The sequence below is a fragment of the Oncorhynchus clarkii genome, chromosome 22 (genome assembly GCF_045791955.1).
Source record: "Oncorhynchus clarkii lewisi isolate Uvic-CL-2024 chromosome 22, UVic_Ocla_1.0, whole genome shotgun sequence".
NCBI lineage: Eukaryota > Metazoa > Chordata > Actinopteri > Salmoniformes > Salmonidae > Oncorhynchus > Oncorhynchus clarkii.
The window spans coordinates 10,777,531-10,800,932 of record NC_092168.1 but is presented as its reverse complement, the minus strand read 5'-3'; the positions used below and the strand labels follow the sequence as shown (position 1 = coordinate 10,800,932).

The following is a 23,402-nucleotide window of genomic DNA, read 5'->3' as shown; positions in this document are numbered from 1 at the left end:
ATGTGAACTCAGCAAAGAAAAAGCACTGAGAGCAGGTGTTTCGATAAGAGTCGGGCCTATAATGGAAACATCACAAAATAGATTTGAGCACAGATGGAGCTATTAGCCTAGATTAATGTAGGCTACATGGCCTAAATAAAACATATAGATGAATGGATGAGCAACAACACATTTGATAACAGTCTGTCAAGAAATAGTTTAGCATGTTGTTGCATTTCCACAGCTGTTGTAGTTGCAATGAAAGTTGTGTTTACTGGTCTATTGGCATACTTTATTATAGAAAAACAGGTGAGGGCATACATAGTTTCCCCAAAAGTGTGCATGTTTACGTTATCAACAGATATGGGCAAATATGGCAGAGGTATGTCTATTTGCAACACCTGAGATGAATTCCTCCATTCCCGTGAGCTCTTATTTCTTTACTGTAAACACGCAAGGGAAATGTTTCTCTCTTTCTCCCATTTCACAAAATACCCTTGTGCACACAGGCTCGTCCAAGTAATTATCCAGTTTTTCTGAGCGACAGTAAGGATTTCACTTGCCCCGAAGCAACGTCATACCGGGTTGGAGATGAGCGCATTTCTTAACCAAGGAAAATACGTTCCCACTTGAATACGGGTGTGGGGGGAAGGGGGGTGCACGAGCGCGCAGACACCTGGTTAAACTTGTGCGCTTTGACTACTACTCGTGAATCGAAAATGAACAACCATTTCGATGCCGAGCAACGCACAAATCCAACCAATGTTACCAAGGCCAATACAATTGATTACTTTTGCGTAATAACGTCAACATTAATTGTCCACACGGAATCTGCTGGGTCATTGGGTTTACTTTTCTGCCCAAGGTCTGGCTGCATCCCACCACCCCCGGGCTGTAGTATCCTTGCTGCCAGATTAAAATCGCTGTGCTATTGGAATTTGTGTGTTTTAGTCAAGAAGTGCTTGTCACTTCTTCCTCTGGCATTTGAGCTTTGAATCTGTCTGCCAGAGAAAGGACTATGAAGAGGTTAACACATTTCACCACGGATGTTTCTTCCCTCTTGACCGAGTAATCGAACGTTAGTGATGCACCCAAAGAGGAGTTCAATGGATTTTTTGCGCGTTTCGTGGAGGTTCTAAATCCTGCAGATCACCAATTTTGCAGGACGTCCCAAGAAAACAACAACACATTAATTGACGGCTCTAATTTTTGAACGTAACTTTTTTTTGGTGGGTAGGATACTCTCATCATGACGATTCTATTATCTCGGACTCAACTTGCCCTGTTTTTCATTCTCCTATGTCCGGTCAATATCATTGGGTTATGGTGGTAAGTCATGCTACATACAATTAACATGTGCATCCAGTGTAGTTTCAAATGGAAATGAGGTTTCTCAGAATAAAGTGTTTATGTCATCTGATGTTTTGTAGGCTAGGTTATGCACGCGTGTCCATGTTTTTGATGTTGTGTCCATGTTCTGCATATTGCACTAAAATTCAATTCTGGATCCGACTCTATTGATACAACCACTATTCAAATAGCCTCGTATTGACAAGTGTAATAACATGGTAACCCGTTTGATGACCTTGACCGCATTTTGAAGCTTTGTCTGCAATTACTTTCCAATTAAAGATTCTGCTTAACCTCTCACCGTATTGCAACCTTACTCAAATAAATTGTAACGATTGACAAAACAATCCCTGCCAGTCTCCCAACATTTCTTAATTTACCACACAATATTTTTTCGATACAGCATTTTTATTGTTGATAACAAACGAATCTATAAAATGTGGTTAAGTAAATAAAAAAGTAAAATAAAAACGAAAGACCGACAGAAAGATGCAGCTGCAACTTTTGGAGGTCTGCCTTTGTAGTAGAAACAAAAAAGACAAGATATTAGTGCTGTCAGAGTTGGAATTTTAGGTGGACCTTGAGGCAGTGCCTATATGTCATCATAAAACAATTATTTGTTCAGCACTCTGAGATGTATGAGACTTGAAAAGACAGAGCCAGATTTGTTATTAAAGTATAATACATTAATTTGAGACATGCACATCTGAAGGGGGATGTTTAGATAAATCAAACCATTTCAAGTTTGCATCTCATCCAATCTCGATAATGGCCAGCTATTAGTACTGCTGAACTGTGAACATCTCTCCTCTAAGACAAAATTGGAGCACTCAGGTGAGCACACCTGGAGGTCCTGCAGTTTGACAGGACAAAGATGCTTTCTGTTGAGAGCTGGGCATGCCATCACACCCCTGTCTCTCTACCCCTTGTCTTTTGAAGCAAATGATTGTCAGCGTGACCAGACAGACAGGATGTAATTTGTGGGGAAGATGAAACGTCCAGAGATAAACCCATTCTTTCAGAGCTTCCTTGATTAGGCTCTAATCATTTGGACAGAGAGCAGTGAGGCCAGCGAGTGTGGAATGCCTTTGCAGGTTTCAGGACAAGTAACCTCCTGATCCTCCTGGGTAAGTGTGGGTCATAGTCTGGCAGGCAGCTGGGAGTGTGGCCCACAGGTATGCATATAGCGTGTGCCATTCCCGCTCACCCGGCTTGGAATGGGTCCCGGACCAGTCTACAGCTCTGCATCACCTGCAGAGAAGCACTTCATTATACTAGATATTTATTGTTCTCACTCCCATTTCAAAGCAATACATATTTCTGGAAAATTGCATGATTTCCAATCCAGGCCAGAGAGATGGGATCAGATAAAGATTCAATGACGAGGCTTGGCCAGGGATACTATGTACACTGTTTAACCGCAGAGTATGTGGCCTCTGTCGATTTCCAGACGTTGGGATTTTTCAGTGCACACGTAGGCCTCATGCTATCCTCACTTATTGCAAGACAAACATGTGACAGACAGCAGCGGTGCATCGGTGTCATGCAGGACCCCGGGCTCCAGTCACTTGATTTAGTGTCGAGTTCTAGCGATGATTGGGCCATGGCTCTGAGCCACGGACCACAGAGCTGAACCCAAGCCACTCTCCAACTAGCGATCCAGCCTTGTCGTGACTGACTTCATATCCAGCATACTTAGAGGATTAAGGAGGATGAAATTCACTCGTTTGCAAAGTGAAAAAAGGGACACATCTACGGCCGTGCAATTCATAATGTAACTTGAGGTACACAAACAGCTAGAAGAACGGCTTATCTCTAACGGATCACGTCGGCCTACATTGAGACTGATTATTTGGATACTTGTCCCCTTATCAGTGTTTCCCGCTCTATTTTGGTCTCTGGTCATCTCTATGCTATTTAATGTGAGGCGCTGCTTAGGGGGCTCTTGATTGCATCGATGGCGATACATCCTCATTTGTGTTATGATTGGACTCTGTTTCAACGTTATCATGTCCAGGGGCTTTACTGTGACTGATAAATCAAAGGAATACAGACACATTGCATGGACAGGGAAGATTGATTGCTTGATTTTGTAGTTCCTATCCTTTATATTCAACACTAATATAATCATGTTCCTCTTAGGGTCCTGTTCAGGTTAGTGCTGGTTTGGATTAACACTGGAACACAGTATGGTGGTCAAGACAGACTAATGTCTTCATCTACATATTTCTCGACCATACTCAGACTTGGTCAATGCCAGCGTTCCGTGCCGGCCCCACACTTGCTATAGGTGGCCCGACAAAAAAATTGTATTGATTAATATTATTTTACAAAAAATGTTGAACTCAGTCTGTGTCTCAACTTACTGTTGAGAGTTAGAATAGTAGACTACACAAGGTGCAATTTGGAAATTTGGTTATGCAGCAGTTTGTCCCTTGTTATGTCAGTCACTGACAATCACTCAATTAGCCCATGTCAGCAACATTTTTGTAGATTGGTAAATTAGTTTAGCCAGCTATTAAAACTTGACCAATGGCAAAATGAGAAGAATTGCATGAAGTTTGTTATAAAATAGCAACATTTTCTCCGCCCCATGGAAAAATGGGGGGGGCACACAACAACATTTTGCCTAGGGCCCCCGAAAAGCTAGGCACGGCCCTGCCATTGTTCAAGCTGCATCAGCTGCTCATGTGATATTCAAGCATTTCTTTTGAATTGTGCTAGGAGGGTTTGCCTTTGACTTGAACAATGACACAGGACTTAGAGAAGAAACTCTGTCCAACATGGGCTGCTATTTTTTACGAGTCTACACCTACTGTAGTAAATCCTGGTCCCTTATTTTTGTGAGCAGCTCGTCGAGCCAATTTCAAAGCTGTGATCCTCGCACACAGATTCACCCAGATTTGAAGGCCGTGACACATCAGATAATCAGGGGTTGTAAAGACCTGGGTTGTCTTGCTAAGTACTGCATCTGCAGATCTTAATTACACAGGGGTGTGGATTCATTGGAGTCAGATCTGTGTAGGAATACTAGAGCGTGCTTGAGATGTAATTCCCCTGTAATTCGTTTCTGTGGAGACGTTGTCAATACATTGAAGGATGTCTGGATCCCAGAAGTTGTTGACGCTGGACTGTCGGAGTCAAGTTCTCACACTTCCGTGAAGATAACTCACATTGTGGGCATTAAGTTGCTTTTCACTCCCCACTTTTAGGCTTTTAGGAATTTCTATTTGCTTAATCTGTGCAGCCATTATGCCATTTTTCAGTCTTTCAAGGACAAGTGTACAGCATGTTGGCAGTTCAGTTTGTAGTTTTCCATTACGCTATAACTAAAAAAGGTACATCTAACTGTACAAATAATTGGTCTTTTGATTGAATCACAGATATACAGTGACATTTCAGACATTGATATATAAATGGTTTCTACATCAATAAAGTAATTGACTTACCGGAGTTGGGATGCATTACATTTTAAGAGCAAATATCCTGTGTCTCATGCTTCTTATCAGACCGCCATGCTAGGGATTGGAAAGAGCGCTTGTTTGACTTCTTAAAACAAACTCACGAGGCAGATGAATGTTATTACTTAGAAAGATTAGCTGTGACAGGGGTGAGTGAAAAGCAATGAGGTATTCTCACTCACTCCTTACTCCCACATAATGATAAAAATGGACTCGAGGTTTACGGATCACATCAGCTGAACTGGAGTCAGATGCAGAGTTATTGAATAGAGGGAACAGGGGGATAGGGCTGTTCTCACATTATGTCATAGCAACTGTCATGGGAAGTACTGGCGAGAGTTCACAGTGTTGGACCTGAGGCCCGTACTCCCATTAGGAATTGAAATAAACAATTTACCTAAGTGTAAACATACATCTGTCAACGCGATGTAAGAAACACAGCAATTAAGATGCAACTTTCTCTCTCTTTCCTATGTTCCCTGACGATCAGCACAGCTTTACTATTTCTCTCCACACCTGAAATGTCTTTTTTTGCACAACTATGTGGTGTCAAGTAACCAAACTGCCTGATAGAAGAACACGTTCATTTAAATTTAGTGCTACTTCTAGGTAAGATACTTCTCTGAAATGTAACAAGACCTCATAATAATGTTATGCCACTGTAGCATGACACAGGAGTTGTAGTCACAGTCTATGTGTTGTGTGCTTCTCTGTAGGGCAGTGGGGAGCCCTCTCGTTATGGATCCCAACAGTATCTGCAGGAAGACCAAGCGACTAGCGGGAAAGCAGGCTGAGCTGTGCCAGACCCAGCCAGAGATCGTCCACGAGGTCGCCAAGGGTGCCAAGCTGGGTGTGCGGGAGTGCCAGTACCAGTTTCGCTTTCGCCGCTGGAACTGCACCAGTCAGAACAAGTACTTTGGCAAAATACTCCAACAAGGTGAGTGAGGACTTGTCATAATGGAAATGAATAGGAACCTTTAATAATTACCCCCTAGTTTTTCTAATACCTCAACACACATGCTGCCTGACATGGAGAATGATCATCTAAGTGCCTTTCTCATGGTTCAAAAGTGTATCACTTAGGATGTGACCCCTTGACCCTTTGAGAGCACAGCCAATTTCAATTTCATGTCTGATCCCAAGTACAGTGGAGAACAAGGCCATCTGTTGTATGTTAATAAGGCAGATTTACACTTGACTGCTCCTCTTTTGCATTCAATTGCACACTCCAAATTGATCTCCTAAATTGCTTCTCATAACCATTGATCTCTAACATCAACTGTGCTCTTTGAAGTCAGAAATAAAACTGTTGGGTCCTGCTACTATGCAATTATTGTCCTGCTTTTTGTACGGTGTCTCGCCCTTTTTCACCTTTCAGTTTGTGGTTCATAGAGACCATTCTGTGTGTACCAACAAGGAAGTGTTTTGTCAACAAGCCACCGTTTAGATCCAATACAGTGTATCCTTTATGGGTTTTTATCTTCTTAACTATTTAGTTAATACACGGCCTTTAGAAGATGTCGTTCATCTTCAAAACAATTAGAGTACTAACGTACCGCCGGCACTGACAAACTTCCTGCTCTTCATCGTCAGTCATCTGATAACAAGAAATGCCTATTCTGACTTTCACTTTAAAAAATTCTGTCTCAAAGAACCTCTAATTAGTTCTTAAGACTCCATTCTGAGTTAAACATATCTCATGCCGTAGTCGAGCCGTATAAGCAATTCCAGACGAAGCCTGTAATCTCCTGTGGCAAAGCTAAGTATTCTGCGGGTGTTTTAACATCATTTTGGTCGCACAATGAGGAAGATCTGGGTATTAAGATGATACCTCCTAAAGTGCTAGATTACATATGTCATCTTCCTGTAAACTCTGGTTTGTAACTTTCCTGTTTTGTTGCTGAAGGCCAGCAGAGGGCAGAGTGCCTGTGGTGTGGTATGTGACCACTTATTGGACTGATCAGTTCATAGACAGTCTGATCTGAGTAGCATCTTTGTGGCTTTAGTTGAGTGTAAATTGAGTGACGAGATGTTGCTGTCAGGATTAGGCTACAACATTAGCAACTCCTTTCACTGAGAACTAGAGAACTCTGTGAAACTGCTAGGTAAAATGGTAATTAATCGTAAATTCCTCCATGTCTTTAGGTAAGGCTTAAGTGCTCCTCTGTTTTGAAGCATTCAGCACAATTATCAAGATGTACCACTAATGACCATTTGTCAGTGCAGGGAGATCTGCAAAGACAGGTTCACTTTCTCACGTGCGCGCGGTGGGCTGGGGCTGCTGCACGAAGTAGCTTACATTTTTCTCCCTTTGCAAAAATAACTTGAAGCTATATTTTCTAGATTTAAACTTATAATCCAAAGCTGTTGTTGTGTTGGCTTCTCGATGCCAGAGGTTAACTGTGATCCCTGCTGGCTGCTTCAACATGTTGTCTCATGGTTATAATTGAGTAGTTAGACGTGCTCAGAGACAATATGTGGTTGTGATTAGATATAATAATCATGATATAGTCTGAATGTAATTTCTATTGCCACCTCAGGAATGCAACTCAATATTAATTTGTCAGAATGTTCCTGCTTCTGTCTGCTTCTCTGTCAATCATCATTTGGGAGCTTTGCATCGCCTGGCTTGGCGGAGATGTTTTCTCCAGACTCCTGGAGAGAAAACAACCACCACAGATTCTAGGTCCTTCAGTAGTCCTTCCTTATGAATGTGACACACTTAGTCTGAGTCCAAAATGGCATCATATTCCCTATATAGGACAATACCTTTGGGGAAAAGGTGTAATTTGGGATGCATACTTGGGATGCATTATTATTATTAGTACCCATTGCCTTGATGACAGCTTTGCACATGCTTGGCATTCTCTCAACCAGCTTCACCTGGAATGCTTTTCCAACAGTCTTGAAAGAGTTCCCACATATACTGAGCCCTTGTTGGCTGCTTTTCCTTAACTCTGCGATCCACCTCATCCCAAACCATCTCAATTAGGTTGAGGTCGGGTGATTGTGGAGGTCAGGTCACCTGATGCAGCACTCCACCACTGTCCTTCTTGGTCAAATAGCCCTTACACAGCCTGGAGGTTTGTTGGGTCATTGTCCATTTGGCCACTTTGAAAAATCTCAAATATAAAATATATTTAGATTTGTTTAACACTTTTTTGTTACTACATGATTCCACATGTTTTTTCATAGTTTTGATGTATTCTACCATTTAGAAAGAAAAAAAAAATGAATAAGGGAAAAACCCTTGAATGAGTAAGTGTCCAAACTTTTGAGTACATTTGGAAAGTCTTCAGACCCCTTGACTTTTCCACATTTTGTTACGTTATGGCCTTATTCTAAAATTGATTAAATAGTTTTTTTTTCATCAAGCTACTCAGAATACCCCATAATGACAAAGAAAAAACTGTTTTTTTGAAAATTTTGCAAATATATAAAAAATAAAAAAACGCAGTCACATTTGCATAAGTATTTAGACCATTTACTCAGTACTTTGTCGAAGCGACTTTGGCAGTGATTATGACGCTACAAGCTTGGCACACCTGTATTCGGGTAGTTTCTCCCATTTTTCTCTGCAGACCCTCTCAATCTCTGTGAGGTTGGATGGGGAGTGTCGCTGCCCAGCTATTTTTAGGTCTCTCCAGAGATGTTTGATCGGTTTCAAGTCCGGGCTCTGGCTGGGTCCCTCAAGGGCATTCAGAGACTTGTCCCGAAGCCACTCCTGCATTGTCTTTGCTGTGTGTTTTGGGTCGTTGTCCTGTTGGGAAGTGAACCTTCACCCCAGTCTGAGGTCCTGAGCGCTCAGGAGCAGATTTTCGTCTTTCCCTTGAACCTGACTAGTCTCCCAGTCCCTGCCTCTGAAAAGCATCCCCACAGCATGATGATGCCACCACCATGATTCACCATAGGGATGGTGCCAGGTTTCCTCCAGATTGGCATTCAGGCCAAAGAGTTCAATCTTGGTGTCATCAGACCAGAGAATCTTGTTTCTCATGGTCTGAGAATCCTTTAGGTACCTTTTGGCAAACTCCAAGTGGGGTGTCATGTACCTTATACTGAGGAGGGCCTGGCCTTTATGGCCTCTACCATAAAGGTCTGATTTGTGGAGTGCTGCAGAGATGGTTGTTCTTCTGGAAGGTTCTCCCATCTCCACAGAGGAACTCTGGAGCTCTGTCAGAGTGACCATCGGGTTCTTGGTCACCTCCCTGACCAAGGCCCTTTCTCCCTGATTGCTCCGTTTGGCAGGGCGGCCAGCTCTAGGAAGAGTATTGGTGGTTCCAAACATCTTCCATTTAAGAGTGATGGAGGCCACTGTGTTCTTGGGGACCTTAAATTCTACAGACATTTTTTGGTATCCTTCCTCAGATCTGTGCCTCGACACAATCCTGTGTCTGAGCTTTATGGACAATTCCTTCGACCTCATGGCTTGGTTTTTGCTCTGACATGCACTGCCAACTGTGGGACCTTATATAGACATGTGTGTGCCTTTCCAAATCATGTCCAATCAATTGAATTTACCACAGGTGGACTCCAATCAAGTTGTAGAAACATCTCAAGGATATTCAATTGAAAGAATGCATCTGAGCTCAATTTTGAGGGTCTGAATACTATTGCAAACAAGGTATATATAGTTTTAGTTGTTGTTGCTAAAATATAAAACTTTTTCTGCTTTATCATTATGGGGTGTTGTGTGTCGATTGATATGGACAAGTTTTTATTTTATCCATTTTAGAATAAGGCTGTAACGTAACAAAATGTGGAAAAAGGAAAGGGATCTGAATACTTTCCGAATGCACTTTACCTTGACTTGGAAGAGTTCCAGTGTTGGATAGTCATAGCCAGCTAGCTAACCTAGCATCCCTCTATGTTTGAACTGGGCGTTTGAGTAGGTTAAACTAGCTAGCTGCATTTTCTAGCTAATTAAGTGAATGTGACAAAAATGACCAAATCTCTCTCTCTCTCTCTCTCTCTCTCTTGCTCCTCCATTTTTGAATGAATGAATTTGTTCAAAACTGTAAAACTATTGTCTTTCTCTCTCTTTGAGTCAACTACTCACCACATTTGATGCAATGCAGTGCTAGCTGGTTGTAGCTTATGCTTTCAGTACTAGATTAATTATTTGATCCTTCGATTGGGTGGACAACATGTCAGTTCATGCTGCAAGAGCTCTGATATGTTGGAGGTTGGAGTTGATATAATTACTGTGTAGGTCTATGGAAGGGGGTGAGAACCATGAGCCGCCTAGGTTTTGTATTGAAGTCAATGTGCCCAGAGATGGACGGAAGCAATTTGTCCTCCAGCTACACCATGTTGCTACCCTACAGAGTGCTGTTGAGGCTACTGTAGACCTTCATTACAAAAAGTCATGTGTTTTAATAAATTATTTGGTGACATTAATAGATTTTGTATAGTTTTATCAAAAAAGGATATGTATTATATTTTTATGAAATTTGCTGAGGAGGATGGTCCTCCCCTTCCTCTGAGGAACCTCCACTGATCAAATCAAAATCAAATCAAATGTATTTATATAGCCCTTCGTACATCAGCTGATATCTCAAAGTGCTGTACAGAAACCCAGCCTAAAACCTCAAACAGCAAGCAATGCAGGTGTAGAAGCACGGTGGCTAGGAAAAACTCCCTAGAAAGGCCAAAACCTAGGAAGAAACCTAGAGAGGAACCAGGCTATGTGGGGTGGCCAGTCCTCTTCTGGCTGTGCCGGGTGGAGATTATAACAGAACATGGCCAAGATGTTCAAATGTTCATAAATGACCAGCATGGTCAAATAATAATAGGGCAGAACAGTTGAAACTGGAGCAGCAGCACGGTCAGGTGGACTGGGGACAGCAAGTAGTCATCATGTCAGGTAGTCCTGGGGCATGGTCCTAGGGCTCAGGTCAGTTGAAACTGGAGCAGCAGCACGGCCAGGTGGACTGGGGACAGCAAGGAGTCATCATGTCAGGTAATCCTGGGGCATGGTCCTAGGGCTCAGGTCCTCCGAGAGAGAGAAAGAAAGAGAGAAGGAGAGAATTTGAGAACGCACACTTAGATTCACACAGGACACCGAATAGGACAGGAGAAGTACTCCAGATATAACAAACTGACCCCAGCCCCCCGACACATAAACTACTGCAGCATAAATACTGGAGGCTGAGACAGGAGGGGTCAGGAGACACTGTGGCCCCATCCGAGGACACCCCCGGACAGGGCCAAACAGGAAGGATATAACCCCACCCACTTTGCCAAAGCACAGCCCCCACACCACTAGAGGGATATCTTCAACCACCAACTTACCATCCTGAGACAAGGCTGAGTATAGCCCACAAAGATCTCCGCCATGGCACAACCCAAGGGGGGGGGGGGGGGGCGCCAACCCAGACAGGATGACCACATCAGTGAATCAACCCACTCAGGTGACGCACCCCTTCCAGGGACGGCATGAGAGAGCCCCAGTAAGCCAGTGACTCAGCCCCTGTAATAGGGTTAGAGGCAGAGAATCCCAGTGGAACGAGGGGAACCGGCCAGGCAGAGACAGCAAGGGCGGTTCGTTGCTCCAGAGCCTTTCCGTTCACCTTCACACTCCTGGGCCAGACTACACTCAATCATATGACCCACTGAAGAGATGAGTCTTCAGTAAAGACTTAAAGGTTGAGACCGAGTTTGCGTCTCTGACATGGGTAGGCAGACCGTTCCATAAAAATGGAGCTCTATAGGAGAAAGCCCTGCCTCCAGCTGTTTGCTTAGAAATTCTAGGGACAATTAGGAGGCCTGCGTCTTGTGACTGTAGCGTACGTGTAGGTATGTACGGCAGGACCAAATCAGAGAGATAGGTAGGAGCAAGCCCATGCAATGCTTTGTAGGTTAGCAGTAAAACCTTGAAATCAGCCCTTGCTTTGACAGGAAGCCAGTGTAGAGAGGCTAGCACTGGAGTAATATGATAACATTTTTTGGTTCTAGTCAGGATTCTAGCAGCCGTATTTAGCACTAACTGAAGTTTATTTAGTGCTTTATCCGGGTAGCCGGAAAGTAGAGCATTGCAGTCTAACCTAGAAGTGACAAAAACATGGATTAATTTTTCTGCATCATTTTTGGACAGAAAGTTTATGATTTTTGCAATGTTACGTAGATGGAAAAAAGCTGTCCTTGAAATGGTCTTGATATGTTCTTCAAAAAGAGATCAGGGTCCAGAGTAACGCCGAGGTCCTTCACAGTTTTATTTGAGACGACTGGACAACCATTAAGATTAATTGTCAGATTCAACAGAATATCTCTTTGTTTCTTGGGACCTAGAACAAGCATCTCTGTTTTGTCCGAGTTTAAAAGTAGATTGTTTGCAGCCATCCACTTCCTTATGTCTGAAACACATGCTTCTAGCAAGGACAATTTTGGGTCTTCACCATGTTTCATTGAAATGTACAGCTGTGTGTCATCCGCATAGCAGTGAAAGTTAACATTATGTTTTCGAATAACATCCCCAAGAGGTAAAATATATAGTGAAAACAATAGTGGTCCTAAAACGGACCTTGAGGAACACCGAAATTTACAGTTGATTTGTCAGAGACAAACTGATATCTTTCCGACAGATAAGATCTAAACCAGGCCAGAACTTGTCCGTGTAGACCAATTTGGGTTTCCAATCTCTCCAAAAGAATGTGGTGATCGATGGTATCAAAAGCAGCACTAAGGTCTAGGAGCACCATTAAAATGTCATTTACCACCTTCACAAGTGCCGTCTCAGTGCTATGATGGGGTCTAAAACCAGACTGAAGCATTTTGTATACATTGTTTGTCTTCAGGAAGGAAGTGAGTTGCTGCGCAACAGCCTTTTCTAAAAATTTTGAGAGGAATGGAAGATTCGATATAGGCCGATAGTTTTTTATATTTTCTGGGTCAAGGTTTGGCTTTTTCAAGAGAGGCTTTATTACTGCCACTTTTAGTGAGTTTGGTACGCATCCGGTGGATAGAGAGCCATTTATTATGTTCAACATAGGAGGGCCAAGCACAGGAAGCAGCTCTTTCAGTAGTTTAGTTGGAATAGGGTCCAGTATGCAGCTTGAAGGTTTAGAGGCCATGATTATTTTCATCATTGTGTCAAGAGATATAGTACTAAAACACTTGAGCGTCTCTCTTGATCCTAGGTCCTGGAAGAGTTGTGCAGACTCAGGACAACTGAGCTTTGAAGGAATACGCAGATTTAAAGAGGAGTCCGTAATTTGCTTTCTAATAATCATGATCTTTTCCTCAAAGAAGTCCATGAATTTATCACTGCTAAAGTGAAAGTCATCCTCTCTTGGGGAATGCTGCTTTTTAGTTAGCTTTGCGACAGTATCAAAAAGGAATTTCGGATTGTTCTTATTTTCCTCAATTAAGTTAGAAAAATAGGATGATCGAACAGCAGTAAGGGCTCTTCGGTACTGCACGGTACTGTCTTTCCAAGCTAGTCGGAAGACTTCCAGTTTGGTGTGGCGCCATTTCCGTTCCAATTTTCTGGAAGCTTGCTTCAGAGCTCGGGTATTTTCTGTGTACCAGGGAGCTAGTTTCTTATGAGAAATGTTTTTAGTTTTTAGGGGTGCAACTGCATCTAGGGTATTGCGCAAGGTTAAATTGAGTTCCTCAGTTAGGTGGTTAACTGATTTTTGTCCTCTGGCGTCCTTGGGTAGACAGAGGGAATCTGGAAGGACATCAATGAATCTTTGTGTTGTCTGTGAATTTATAGCACGACTTTTGATGTTCCTTGGTTGGGGTCTGAGCAGATTATTTGTTGCAATTGCAAACGTAATAAAATGGTGGTCCGATAGTCCAGGATTATGAGGAAAAACATTAAGATCCACAACATTTATTCCATGGGACAAAACTAGGTCCAGCGTATGACTGTGACAGTGAGTGGGTCCAGAGACATGTTAGACAAAACCCACTGAGTCGATGATGGCTCCGAAAGCCTTTTGGAGTGGGTCTGTGGACTTTTCCATGTGAATATTAAAGTCACCAAAGATTAGAATATTATCTGATATACAGTACCAGTCAAAAGTTTGGACACACCTACTCATTAAGAAAGAAGGTTTTTCCTTATTTGTGCTATTTTCTACATTGTAGAATAATAGTGAAGACATCAAAACTATGAAAGAACACATATGGAATCATGAGGTAACCAAAAAAGTGTTAAACATCAAAATAAATTTGAGATTTTTCAAAGTAGCCATCCTTTGCCATGATGACAGCTTTGCACACTCTTGGCATTCTATCAACCAGCTTCATGAGGTAGTCACCTGGAATGCATTTCAATTAACAGGTGTGCCTTGTTAAAAGTTAATTTGTGGAATTTCTTCCCTTAATACATTTGAGCCAATCAGTTGTGTTGTGACAAGGTAGGGGTGGTATACAAAAGATAGCCCTATTTGGTAAAAGAACAAGTCCATATTATGGCAAGAACAGCTCAAATAAGCAAAGAGAAACAACAGGCCATCATTACTTTAAGACATGAAGGTCTGTCAATGCAGAACATTTCAAGAACTTCGAAAGTTTCTTCAAATGCAGTCGCAAAAACCATCAAGCGCTATGATGAAACTGGCTCTCATGAGGACCACCACAGGAAAGGAAGACCCAGAGTTACCTCTTACTTCAGAGGATAAATTCATTCGGGTTAACTGCACCTCAGATTGCAGCTTCAAATAAATGCTTCACAGAGTTCAATTAACAGACACATCTCAAGATCAACTGTTCAGAGACTATGTGAATCAGGCCTTCATGTTCGAATTGCTGCAAAGAAACCACTACTAAAGGACACCAATAATAAGAAGAGTCTTGCTTGGGCCAAGAAACACGAGCAATGACCGGTGGATATCCGTCCTTTGTCCAAATGTGAGATTTTTGGTTCCAACCCCCGTGTCTTTGTGAGATGCAGAGCAGGTGAACAGATGATCTCCGCATGTGTGGTTCCCACCGTGAAGCATGGAGGAGAAGGTGTGATGGTCTGGTGCTTTTCTGGTGACAGTGTCTGTTTTATTTAGAATTCAAGGCACTCATAACCAGCATGGCCACCATAGTATTCTGCAGCGATACACCTTCCCATCTGGTTTGCACTTATTGTGACTATCATTTGTTTTTCAACAGGACAATTATCCAACACACCTCCAGAATGTGTAAGGGCTATTTGACCAAGAAGGAGAGTGATGGAGAGCTGCATCAGATGACTTGGCCTCCACAATCACCCAACCTCAACCTAATTGAGATGGTTTGGGATGAGGTGGAGGAAAAGCAGCCAACTAGGGCTCAGCATATGTGGGAACATCTTCAAGACTGTTGGAAAAGCATTCCTCATGAAGCTGGTTGAGAGTGTTAGGTTCTGAAAAATGGAGTGAAAAACTAACGGACAACTAGTCAAAGCTCAAACCAAGTTTATTCACCCAATGGTTTAAAACAGCTGAAAGACAAAGACATATTTACACAAGCCCATATATTTATACCTTCTTCATTTGCCGTGTCTCCTCCCTTACACATCTGGACAGCCAATGCATCTCTGTTGCTAGACAGAATTTAGTGATGCGTGTTCTTTCTCACTTCATCTGACCTGACCTTGGCCCAAATTCCTTACCAACTCACGACTGTCCTGTTGACTGGAACCAGACTCTGGCCCTCTCCATAGGATACCTGATATCTAACAATAACATGTTCTGACAGCATGTGCACTTTCTGCATTCCCCTCTCGCACTCAGTAGATTTCTATACCCTCGGTTCTAATATGATAACATGAATAGGGATATTTCATATTTCAAGTTTAGAATGTAGTACCCAACAGTCCCCCCCTTTGCACATTAACTACATACTGTTCAACTCATTTAAATTTGGAATTACTTATAAACGAACAGGAATTTAAACATGGTTAACATTCACAGTAATTATTATGTTTACACCTCCGAGGCTTATGGCCTCTGATCTATAATTACACTTTGCACCCTGCAATTTCCATCTCTCGTCGTTCAACTGAGAATAATATTTCAGCTGAAGCTTTTGACTTCCTCCATTTCAGATGGACCTTTTTACTTTCTCCACTTCCTCTTTCTGGTTCCCAAGAGAGTGATAGCACAATACTTGAAAAGCAGAAAGAAACACAAAACATAACAAGTATTAATAATGTGCTAAGCCTTGCATAATTATATATGCAAAGACAAACTGAAGTTTGATAACATGACGATTCCCACTCGCTCTTCACTTGACTCTATGCCGTTGGGATAATTTTCTGCCGGTTTCCTCAAAAATGAAGGCCCTAAAAAACCTTCTCATGCCTCACCCAGACTTCCCCGTCAGGCCACAGGTTACAAAGAGGTGTTCCCAAGTCATGTCATTTTCACTTCGCTCCCAAACTCCTTCACGAGATACACGAGATACACGGCCCTAATCAACTTTATCTCATCCTGAGGTAAATCAGCACTGTATACGTTTCAACATCAATGCCTTCAGAAGATGATATCCCAACAATGCACAGATAGATCTAGGACTGAACCTTTCAGATACCTCCTACCTGTCTCCCAACTCATACCTGGTTCCCTAGCCACCAACATCTTCAATGACCTCCTATATTCTGCTACAGTCGGTACCGTGGATAATACTTTCCTGTGCTCCGGTTAGGTACACATCGCTCATCCCAAGGCCGATCCACACCCACCCCTTTGTGAACACCCTCGTTACTGTGCTAACTTTCGGTCCCAATGGTTGATAAGCAGCCACCTTCTGACACTTTCTGTTTACCGTCACTCGGTCTCAATCTTCTGGGAGAAATGTCAAGTGTTTGCTGGCTGTTAGAAATGTGGGAGATATTAGTGGCGTTGGAAGAGTATCCAACCTTACAAAACTCTGAGTCACATGTTTCTTAATCACACTCTGCAGGAGATGTGATGATACTACCTCAGTGAACTTCCCTTCCGGTGAGATGGCCTCCTGTATACAACGATCTGTAGCTATTCTTTCAAGCGTTGTACCTTCTTTGACAAACGCCTCACTGAAAGTTGACAATAGTGTCTGAAATGACAACACTATCTCTACTACTCTCGCCATGATCTGGGTATGTGTGATGTTCAGTTAAACATCATAGTAGTCTCTATATTGTGCACAGATCTCATTCCTCTCCTACGAGCTATCCCCTGTAACAATAAACACAGAGTGGTATCGTTCCCCAGAGACTTGATTACCCACTTCCTTAATATATTAGCCTCACAAATCGCCATCCCAGTCATATGAAATTCTGCTCTTCCAATTCCCTGTAACGTCAACACCTTGGTTTTTGGGACGCCATAAAATGTAGTGATATCGGTCCTGACAGAATCTGCAACTAACACTCCGTAAGACTGGCCTTTGACCCCGTCATCATACCATTTACACTGACAGATTTCTATCTCAGTCACTAGTCCAGCCCCTACATGAGTATCTAAGTACAGTGCCTTGCGAAAGTATTCGGCCCCCTTGAACTTTGCGACCTTTTGCCACATTTCAGGCTTCAAACATAAAGATATAAAACTGTATTTTTTTGTGAAGAATCAAAAACAAGTGGGACACAATCATGAAGTGGAACGACATTTATTGGATATTTCAAACTTTTTTAACAAATCAAAAACTGAAAAATTGGGCGTGCAAAATTATTCAGCCCCCTTAAGTTAATACTTTGTAGCGCCACCCTTTGCTGCGATTACAGCTGTAAGTTGCTTGGGGTATGTCTCTATCAGTTTTGCACATCGAGAGACTGAAATGTTTTCCCATTCCTCCTTGCAAAACAGCTCGATAAGGTTGGATGGAGGTTGAGGTGAGGTTGGATGGAGAGTATTTGTGAACAGCAGTTTTCAGTTCTTTCCACAGATTCTCGATTGGATTCAGGTCTGGACTTTGACTTGGCCATTCTAACACCTGGATATGTTTATTTTTGAACCATTCCATTGTAGATTTTGCTTTATGTTTTGGATCATTGTCTTGTTGGAAGACAAATCTCCGTCCCAGTCTCAGGTCTTTTGCAGACTCCATCAGGTTTTCTTCCAGACTGGTCCTGTATTTGGCTCCATCCATCTTCCCATCAATTTTAACCATCTTCCCTGTCCCTGCTGAAGAAAAGCAGGCCCAAACCATGATGCTGCCACCACCATGTTTGACAGTGGGGAGGGTGTGTTCAGGGTGATGAGCTGTGTTGCTTTTACGCCAAACATAACGTTTTGCATTGTTGCCAAAAAGTTCAATTTTGGTTTCATCTGACCAGAGCACCTTCTTCCACATGTTTGGTGTGTCTCCCAGGTGGCTTGTGGCAAACTTTAAACAACACTTTTTATGGATATCTTTAAGAAATGGCTTTCTTCTTGCCACTCTTCCATAAAGGCCAGATTTGTGCAATATACGACTGATTGTTGTCCTATGGACAGAGTCTCCCACCTCAGCTGTAGATCTCTGCAGTTCATCCAGAGTGATCATGGGCCTCTTGGCTGCATCTCTGATCAGTCTTCTCCTTGTATGAGCTGAAAGTTTAGAGGGACGGCCAGGTCTTGGTAGATTTGCAGTGGTCTGATACTCCTTCCATTTCAATATTATCGCTTGCACAGTGCTCCTTGGGATGTTTAAAGCTTGGGAAATCTTTTTGTATCCAAATCCGGCTTTAAACTTCTTCACAACAGTATCTCGGACCTGTCTGGTGTGTTCCTTGTTCTTCATGATGCTCTCTGCGCTTTTAACGGACCTCTGAGACTATCACAGTGCAGGTGCATTTATACGAAGACTTGATTACACACAGGTGGATTGTATTTATCATCATTAGTCATTTAGGTCAACATTGGATCATTCAGAGATCCTCACTGAACTTCTGGAGAGAGTTTGCTGCACTGAAAGTAAAGGGGCTGATTAATTTTGCACGCCCAATTTTTCAGTTTTTGATTTGTTAAAAAAGTTTGAAATATCCAATAAATGTCGTTCCACTTCATGATTGTGTCCCACTTGTTGTTGATTCTTCACAAAAAAGTACAGTTTAATATATTTATGTTTGAAGCCTGAAATGTGGCAAAAGGTCGCAAAGTGCAAGGGGGCCGAATACTTTCGCAAGGCACTGTATGCCTTCATTTGCTCATATGCATCTCCTTCCCCCTGTCGCTTGACCATAAGAATAGTTTTGATCGTTTCTATCCCCCATTGTCAGATTAGTACTGTGACGTGGTAAGGTTGGACCCAGGTGCAGAGAAGAGACCAGACAAGGAATCAGTGGTTAAGGATAAACATAATACTTTACAGAGAAACAGAAGCCACGGGATCACAGTAGACTTGAAAAGCCAACAGACACTAAGTCTCACAAACTCACTCACGTAACGACCACAGAAAACACACCTCTTTTAAGAGGGACATCATTAAAATAATAAGACACACCTGAGTCCATAAAAGTCTCTAGGGCGAACTCTACCGCCCTCTGGTGCCAGGAGGAACCATGACAAGACGTAACGCGTCATCCATCCGATCCACATAATCGCGTACTCCTTCTTTCAGTTACTAATTTTACTCGCATCCGTCTAAACAATACATTCCCAACTAGTTAAGAATCGCTCAATTTCATAATTTGCTGTGGGCTGGGTCACATGCTTCGATATCCCTGTGCGAGTGCTGGTAACATGGCCCTTGGCAAAAGCGAGCGTACAATATGATTGTGATCACCAGCATGGAACCCAAAAATTCTACCCTGTTTCCTCCGGCAACTGATAAATTCCTGTCCCTCCCTTACTGGATCTGGTGCCTCTTTCATAATACTACCCAATTCGCTCATTGGCTGATGGTGATGCTGAATTTGGATCCGCACTTGGGGATGTGCGTCATCAGGAACAGGGTTGTCCTCCCCTGGTACTATTTGTCACGGATAATATGTAACCGGGGTCGCGTGTGTTCGTACTGGGTGCACATCTCTACGATTACCTGGATAATGCTAATCACTATCCAGTCCGGTACTACTATAATCCAGACTCGTAATTTGCCTGTCCTCTGCCTCTCGCATCCCATATCGCTCTTTTGCCTCTTTTACCTGTGACCTTTCACCTTGTAGCATGTGGTAAATGGCGGATGAGGTGCAATTACATATACTCCTCCACACGTATTTGTAATACTGTTGAAGCGCAACCATTAGTTGTTTTATTTGTTTTTGTCTATCCTCAAGGGCACCCTCTAATTCCTGGTTTAGGTTTTGACTCTTTTCTAGCGCAACAGCCAATTCCTGCTTTTGTTCATCTATTCCAGGGCTCTCCAACCCCGTTCCTGGAGAGCTACCATCCTGTAGGTTTTCACTCCAACCCTAATCTAGCACACCTGATTCTAATAATCAGCTGGTTGATAAACTGAACCAGGTTAGTTACAACTGGGGTTGGAGCAAAAACATACAGGAAGGTAGCTCTCCAGGAACAGGGTTGGACACCCCTGATCTAATCTATGCGCACTCCCTTCGGATACGCCTAGTTTCTTATTTGTCGTCTCATTCTTGTCCACTGCCTGCTCCATTTGACCTTGCAGGTCTCTATTTTTCCATTTTTCCAGTTTTATCCGCTGCTGATAAAATGCCATGGTTAGGATGCCTGCATATTGTAGTTTGGACCGTTCTCTGATTTCAATATTCCACACTACGATTGCATTCTTGGCTGGTTTTAAACTTTCTATCTACGGGATAATGTGTAGCAATTTTGTCCAATTTTTGCAAAATTTTCCCACCATTTATTTGGTTCTTGGTGCTGGTCATATGCCTTTTTTTTGCACTTCTAATGCTTTGGGAACATTTTGCCTTTCTACCCATCCCACTCCGGGAGTCTCCTGGTGTAACCGATGTGAAATGGCTAGCTAGTTAGTGGGGTGTGCGCTAATAGTGTTTCAATCGGTGACGTCACTCGCTCGAGACCTTGACGTAGTTATTCCCCTTGCCCTGCAAGGGCCGCGGCTTTTGTTGAGCGATTGGTAATGATGCTTCAAGGGTGGCTGTTGTCGATGTGTGCAGAGGGTCCCTGGTTCGAACCCAGGTAGGGACGAGGAGCAGGACTGGAGCTATACAGTTACACTGGCTTCTAAAAGCCATATCCATTATAACTGACTCGGCGTCACCCCCCTACTCAGTGTTGAGTAGTAACAGCTTAGGCTATCAATAATTTGGTCACTACACCATACTCCACCTTTTGGTGCTGGATGATACTTTTGTGTCTGTCAATTCACCTAATCTGTCACATTTCCCCGCACCACTAAGGCATAAACCAATCTCTCTTTACTGCTACTGCTACTACACATTAATCATCTTCAAACATACACACACACACACACACACACACACACACACACACACACACACACACACACACACACACACACACACCCTTCGGCTTAATGGCCACTGTGGCTGAGACTTTCGTCCCTCTTTCAGAATTCCCCCACTAGGGACCTGTCCTTCACGGAACCTACCCTACACTGTAGTGACACTCATGGATCTCGCAGAGGAACACCCCTACTCTGGACCTATCCTTACGGAACCTACCCTACACCATATATTTACATGGATCTCGTAGAGGAACACCCCAACTCGGGACCTAGCCTTATTGAACCTAGCCTACACCATATATTTACAACCGGTCGTAACACAATGGGACTTCTGAATAAGCTCCGGCTTTCTAGGTCCGTAGCCTATTATTGTTCAGCCTACGATTCTCATCTCCCGAAGATGTCAAAATAAGTGGTAACACAGTGCCTTTCAAAAGTATTCATCCCCCTTGGCGTTTTTCCAATTTTGTTGCATTACAACCTGTATTTTAAATATATTTTTTATTTGAATTTCATGTAATGGACATACACAAAATAGTCCAAATTGGTGAAGTGAAATGAAAAAATAACTTGTTTCAAAAAATAATTTTACATTTTTTCACAGAAAAGTTGTGCGTGCATATGTGTTCACCCCTTTGCTATGAAGCCCCTAAATAATATTTGGTGCAACCAATTACCTTCAGAAGTCACATAATTAATTAAATAAAGTCCACCTGTGTGCAATCTAAGTGTCCAATGATCTGTCACGTGATCTCAGTATATATACACCTGTTTTGATAGGCCCCAGAGTCTGCAACACCATTAAGCAAGGGACACCACCAAGCAAGCAGCACCATAAAGACCAAGGAGCTCTCCAAACAGGTCAGGGAGAAAGTTGTGGAGAAGTACAGATCAGGGTTGGGTTATAAAACAATATCAGAAACTTTGAACATCCCACAGAGCACCATTAAATCCATTATTGCAAATTTGAAAGAATATGGCACCACTACAAACCTGCCAAGAGAGGGCCGCCCACCAAAACTCACAGACCAGGCAAGGAGGGCATTAACCAGAGAGGCAACAAAGAGACCAAAGATAACCCTGAAGGAGCTGCAAACCTCCACAGTGGAGATTGGAGTATTTGTCCGTAGGACCACTTTAAGCCGTACACTCCACAGAGCTGGGCTTTACGGAAGAGTGTCCAGAAAAAAAACTTTTCTTCAAGAAAAAAATAAGCAAACACGTTTGGTGTTCGTCAAAAGGCAGGTGGGAGACTAAATATACACTACCGGTCAAAAGTTTTAGAACACATACTCATTCTAGGGTTTTTCTTTATTTTTACTATTTTCTCCATTGTAGAATAATAGTGAAGACATCAAAACTATGATAGAAACTAGTAAAAATAAAGAAAACCCTGGAATGAGTAGGTGTTTCAAAACGTTTCACTGGTACTTGCTTAAATTAATTTCATTAATATTATGGTGTTTCTATTCCAAGAAAAATTTAAAACCCTCTGTGTTTCCGTTAGGATGGAATGGAAAATATGGTGATGTACAACGTGACGGTCGGGAGTACAATACTGGGCTATTTAGCTAAAGAATCCCTGTTTTGTGGGGGGCCGGGGTTCAATTCCCTGATGTCGAAGAAGAAGGAGTAGGCTGTCCTTGTAAATAAGAATTTGTTCTTAACTGACTTGCCTAGTTAAATAAACCCAGCAGCAGGACCGCTACCTCCGCCTTTGTGCAAGGAGGAGCAGGAGGAGCACTGCCAGAGCCCTGCAAAATGACCTCCAGCAGGCCACAAATGTGCATGTGTCTGCTCAAATGGTCAGAAACAGACTCCATGAGGGTGGTAGTATGAGGGCCCGACGTCCACAGGTGGGGGTTGTGCTTACAGCCCAACACCGTGCAGGACGTTTGGCATTTGCCAGAGAACACCAAGATTGGCAAATTTGCCACTGGCGCCCTGTGCTCTTCACAGATGAAAGCAGGTTCATCCTGAGCACATGTGACAGACGTGACAGAGTCTGGAGACGCTGTGGAGAACGTTCTGCTGCCTGCAACATCCTCCAGCATGACCGGTTTGGTGGTGGGTCAGTCATGGTGTGGGGTGGCATTTCTTTGGGGGGCCGCACAGCCCTCCATGTGCTCGCCAGAGGTAGCCTGACTGCCATTAGGTACCGAGATGAGATCCTCAGACCTCTTGTGAGACCATATGATGGTGCGGTTGGCGCTGGGTTCCTCCTAATGCAAGACAATGCTAGACCTCATGTGGCTGGAGTGTGTCAGCAGTTCCTGCAAGAGGAAGGCATTGATGCTATGGACTGGCCCGCCCATT

General features: G+C 42.9%; 1 protein-coding gene across 1 annotated transcript in view; it reads left to right on the top strand.

The window, feature by feature from the left end:
• Positions 1-887: 887 nt before the first annotated feature.
• The window catches only part of LOC139380176 (protein Wnt-6-like), a 34,902-nt gene continuing 12,387 nt past the window's right edge, over positions 888-23,402 (top strand). Inside the window, exons 1-2 of the mRNA XM_071122629.1 lie at positions 888-1,308; positions 5,507-5,727. Coding sequence (XP_070978730.1) covers positions 1,229-1,308; positions 5,507-5,727 — 301 coding nt within the window. The 5' untranslated portion in view covers positions 888-1,228. The remainder of the gene's footprint in view (positions 1,309-5,506; positions 5,728-23,402) is intronic.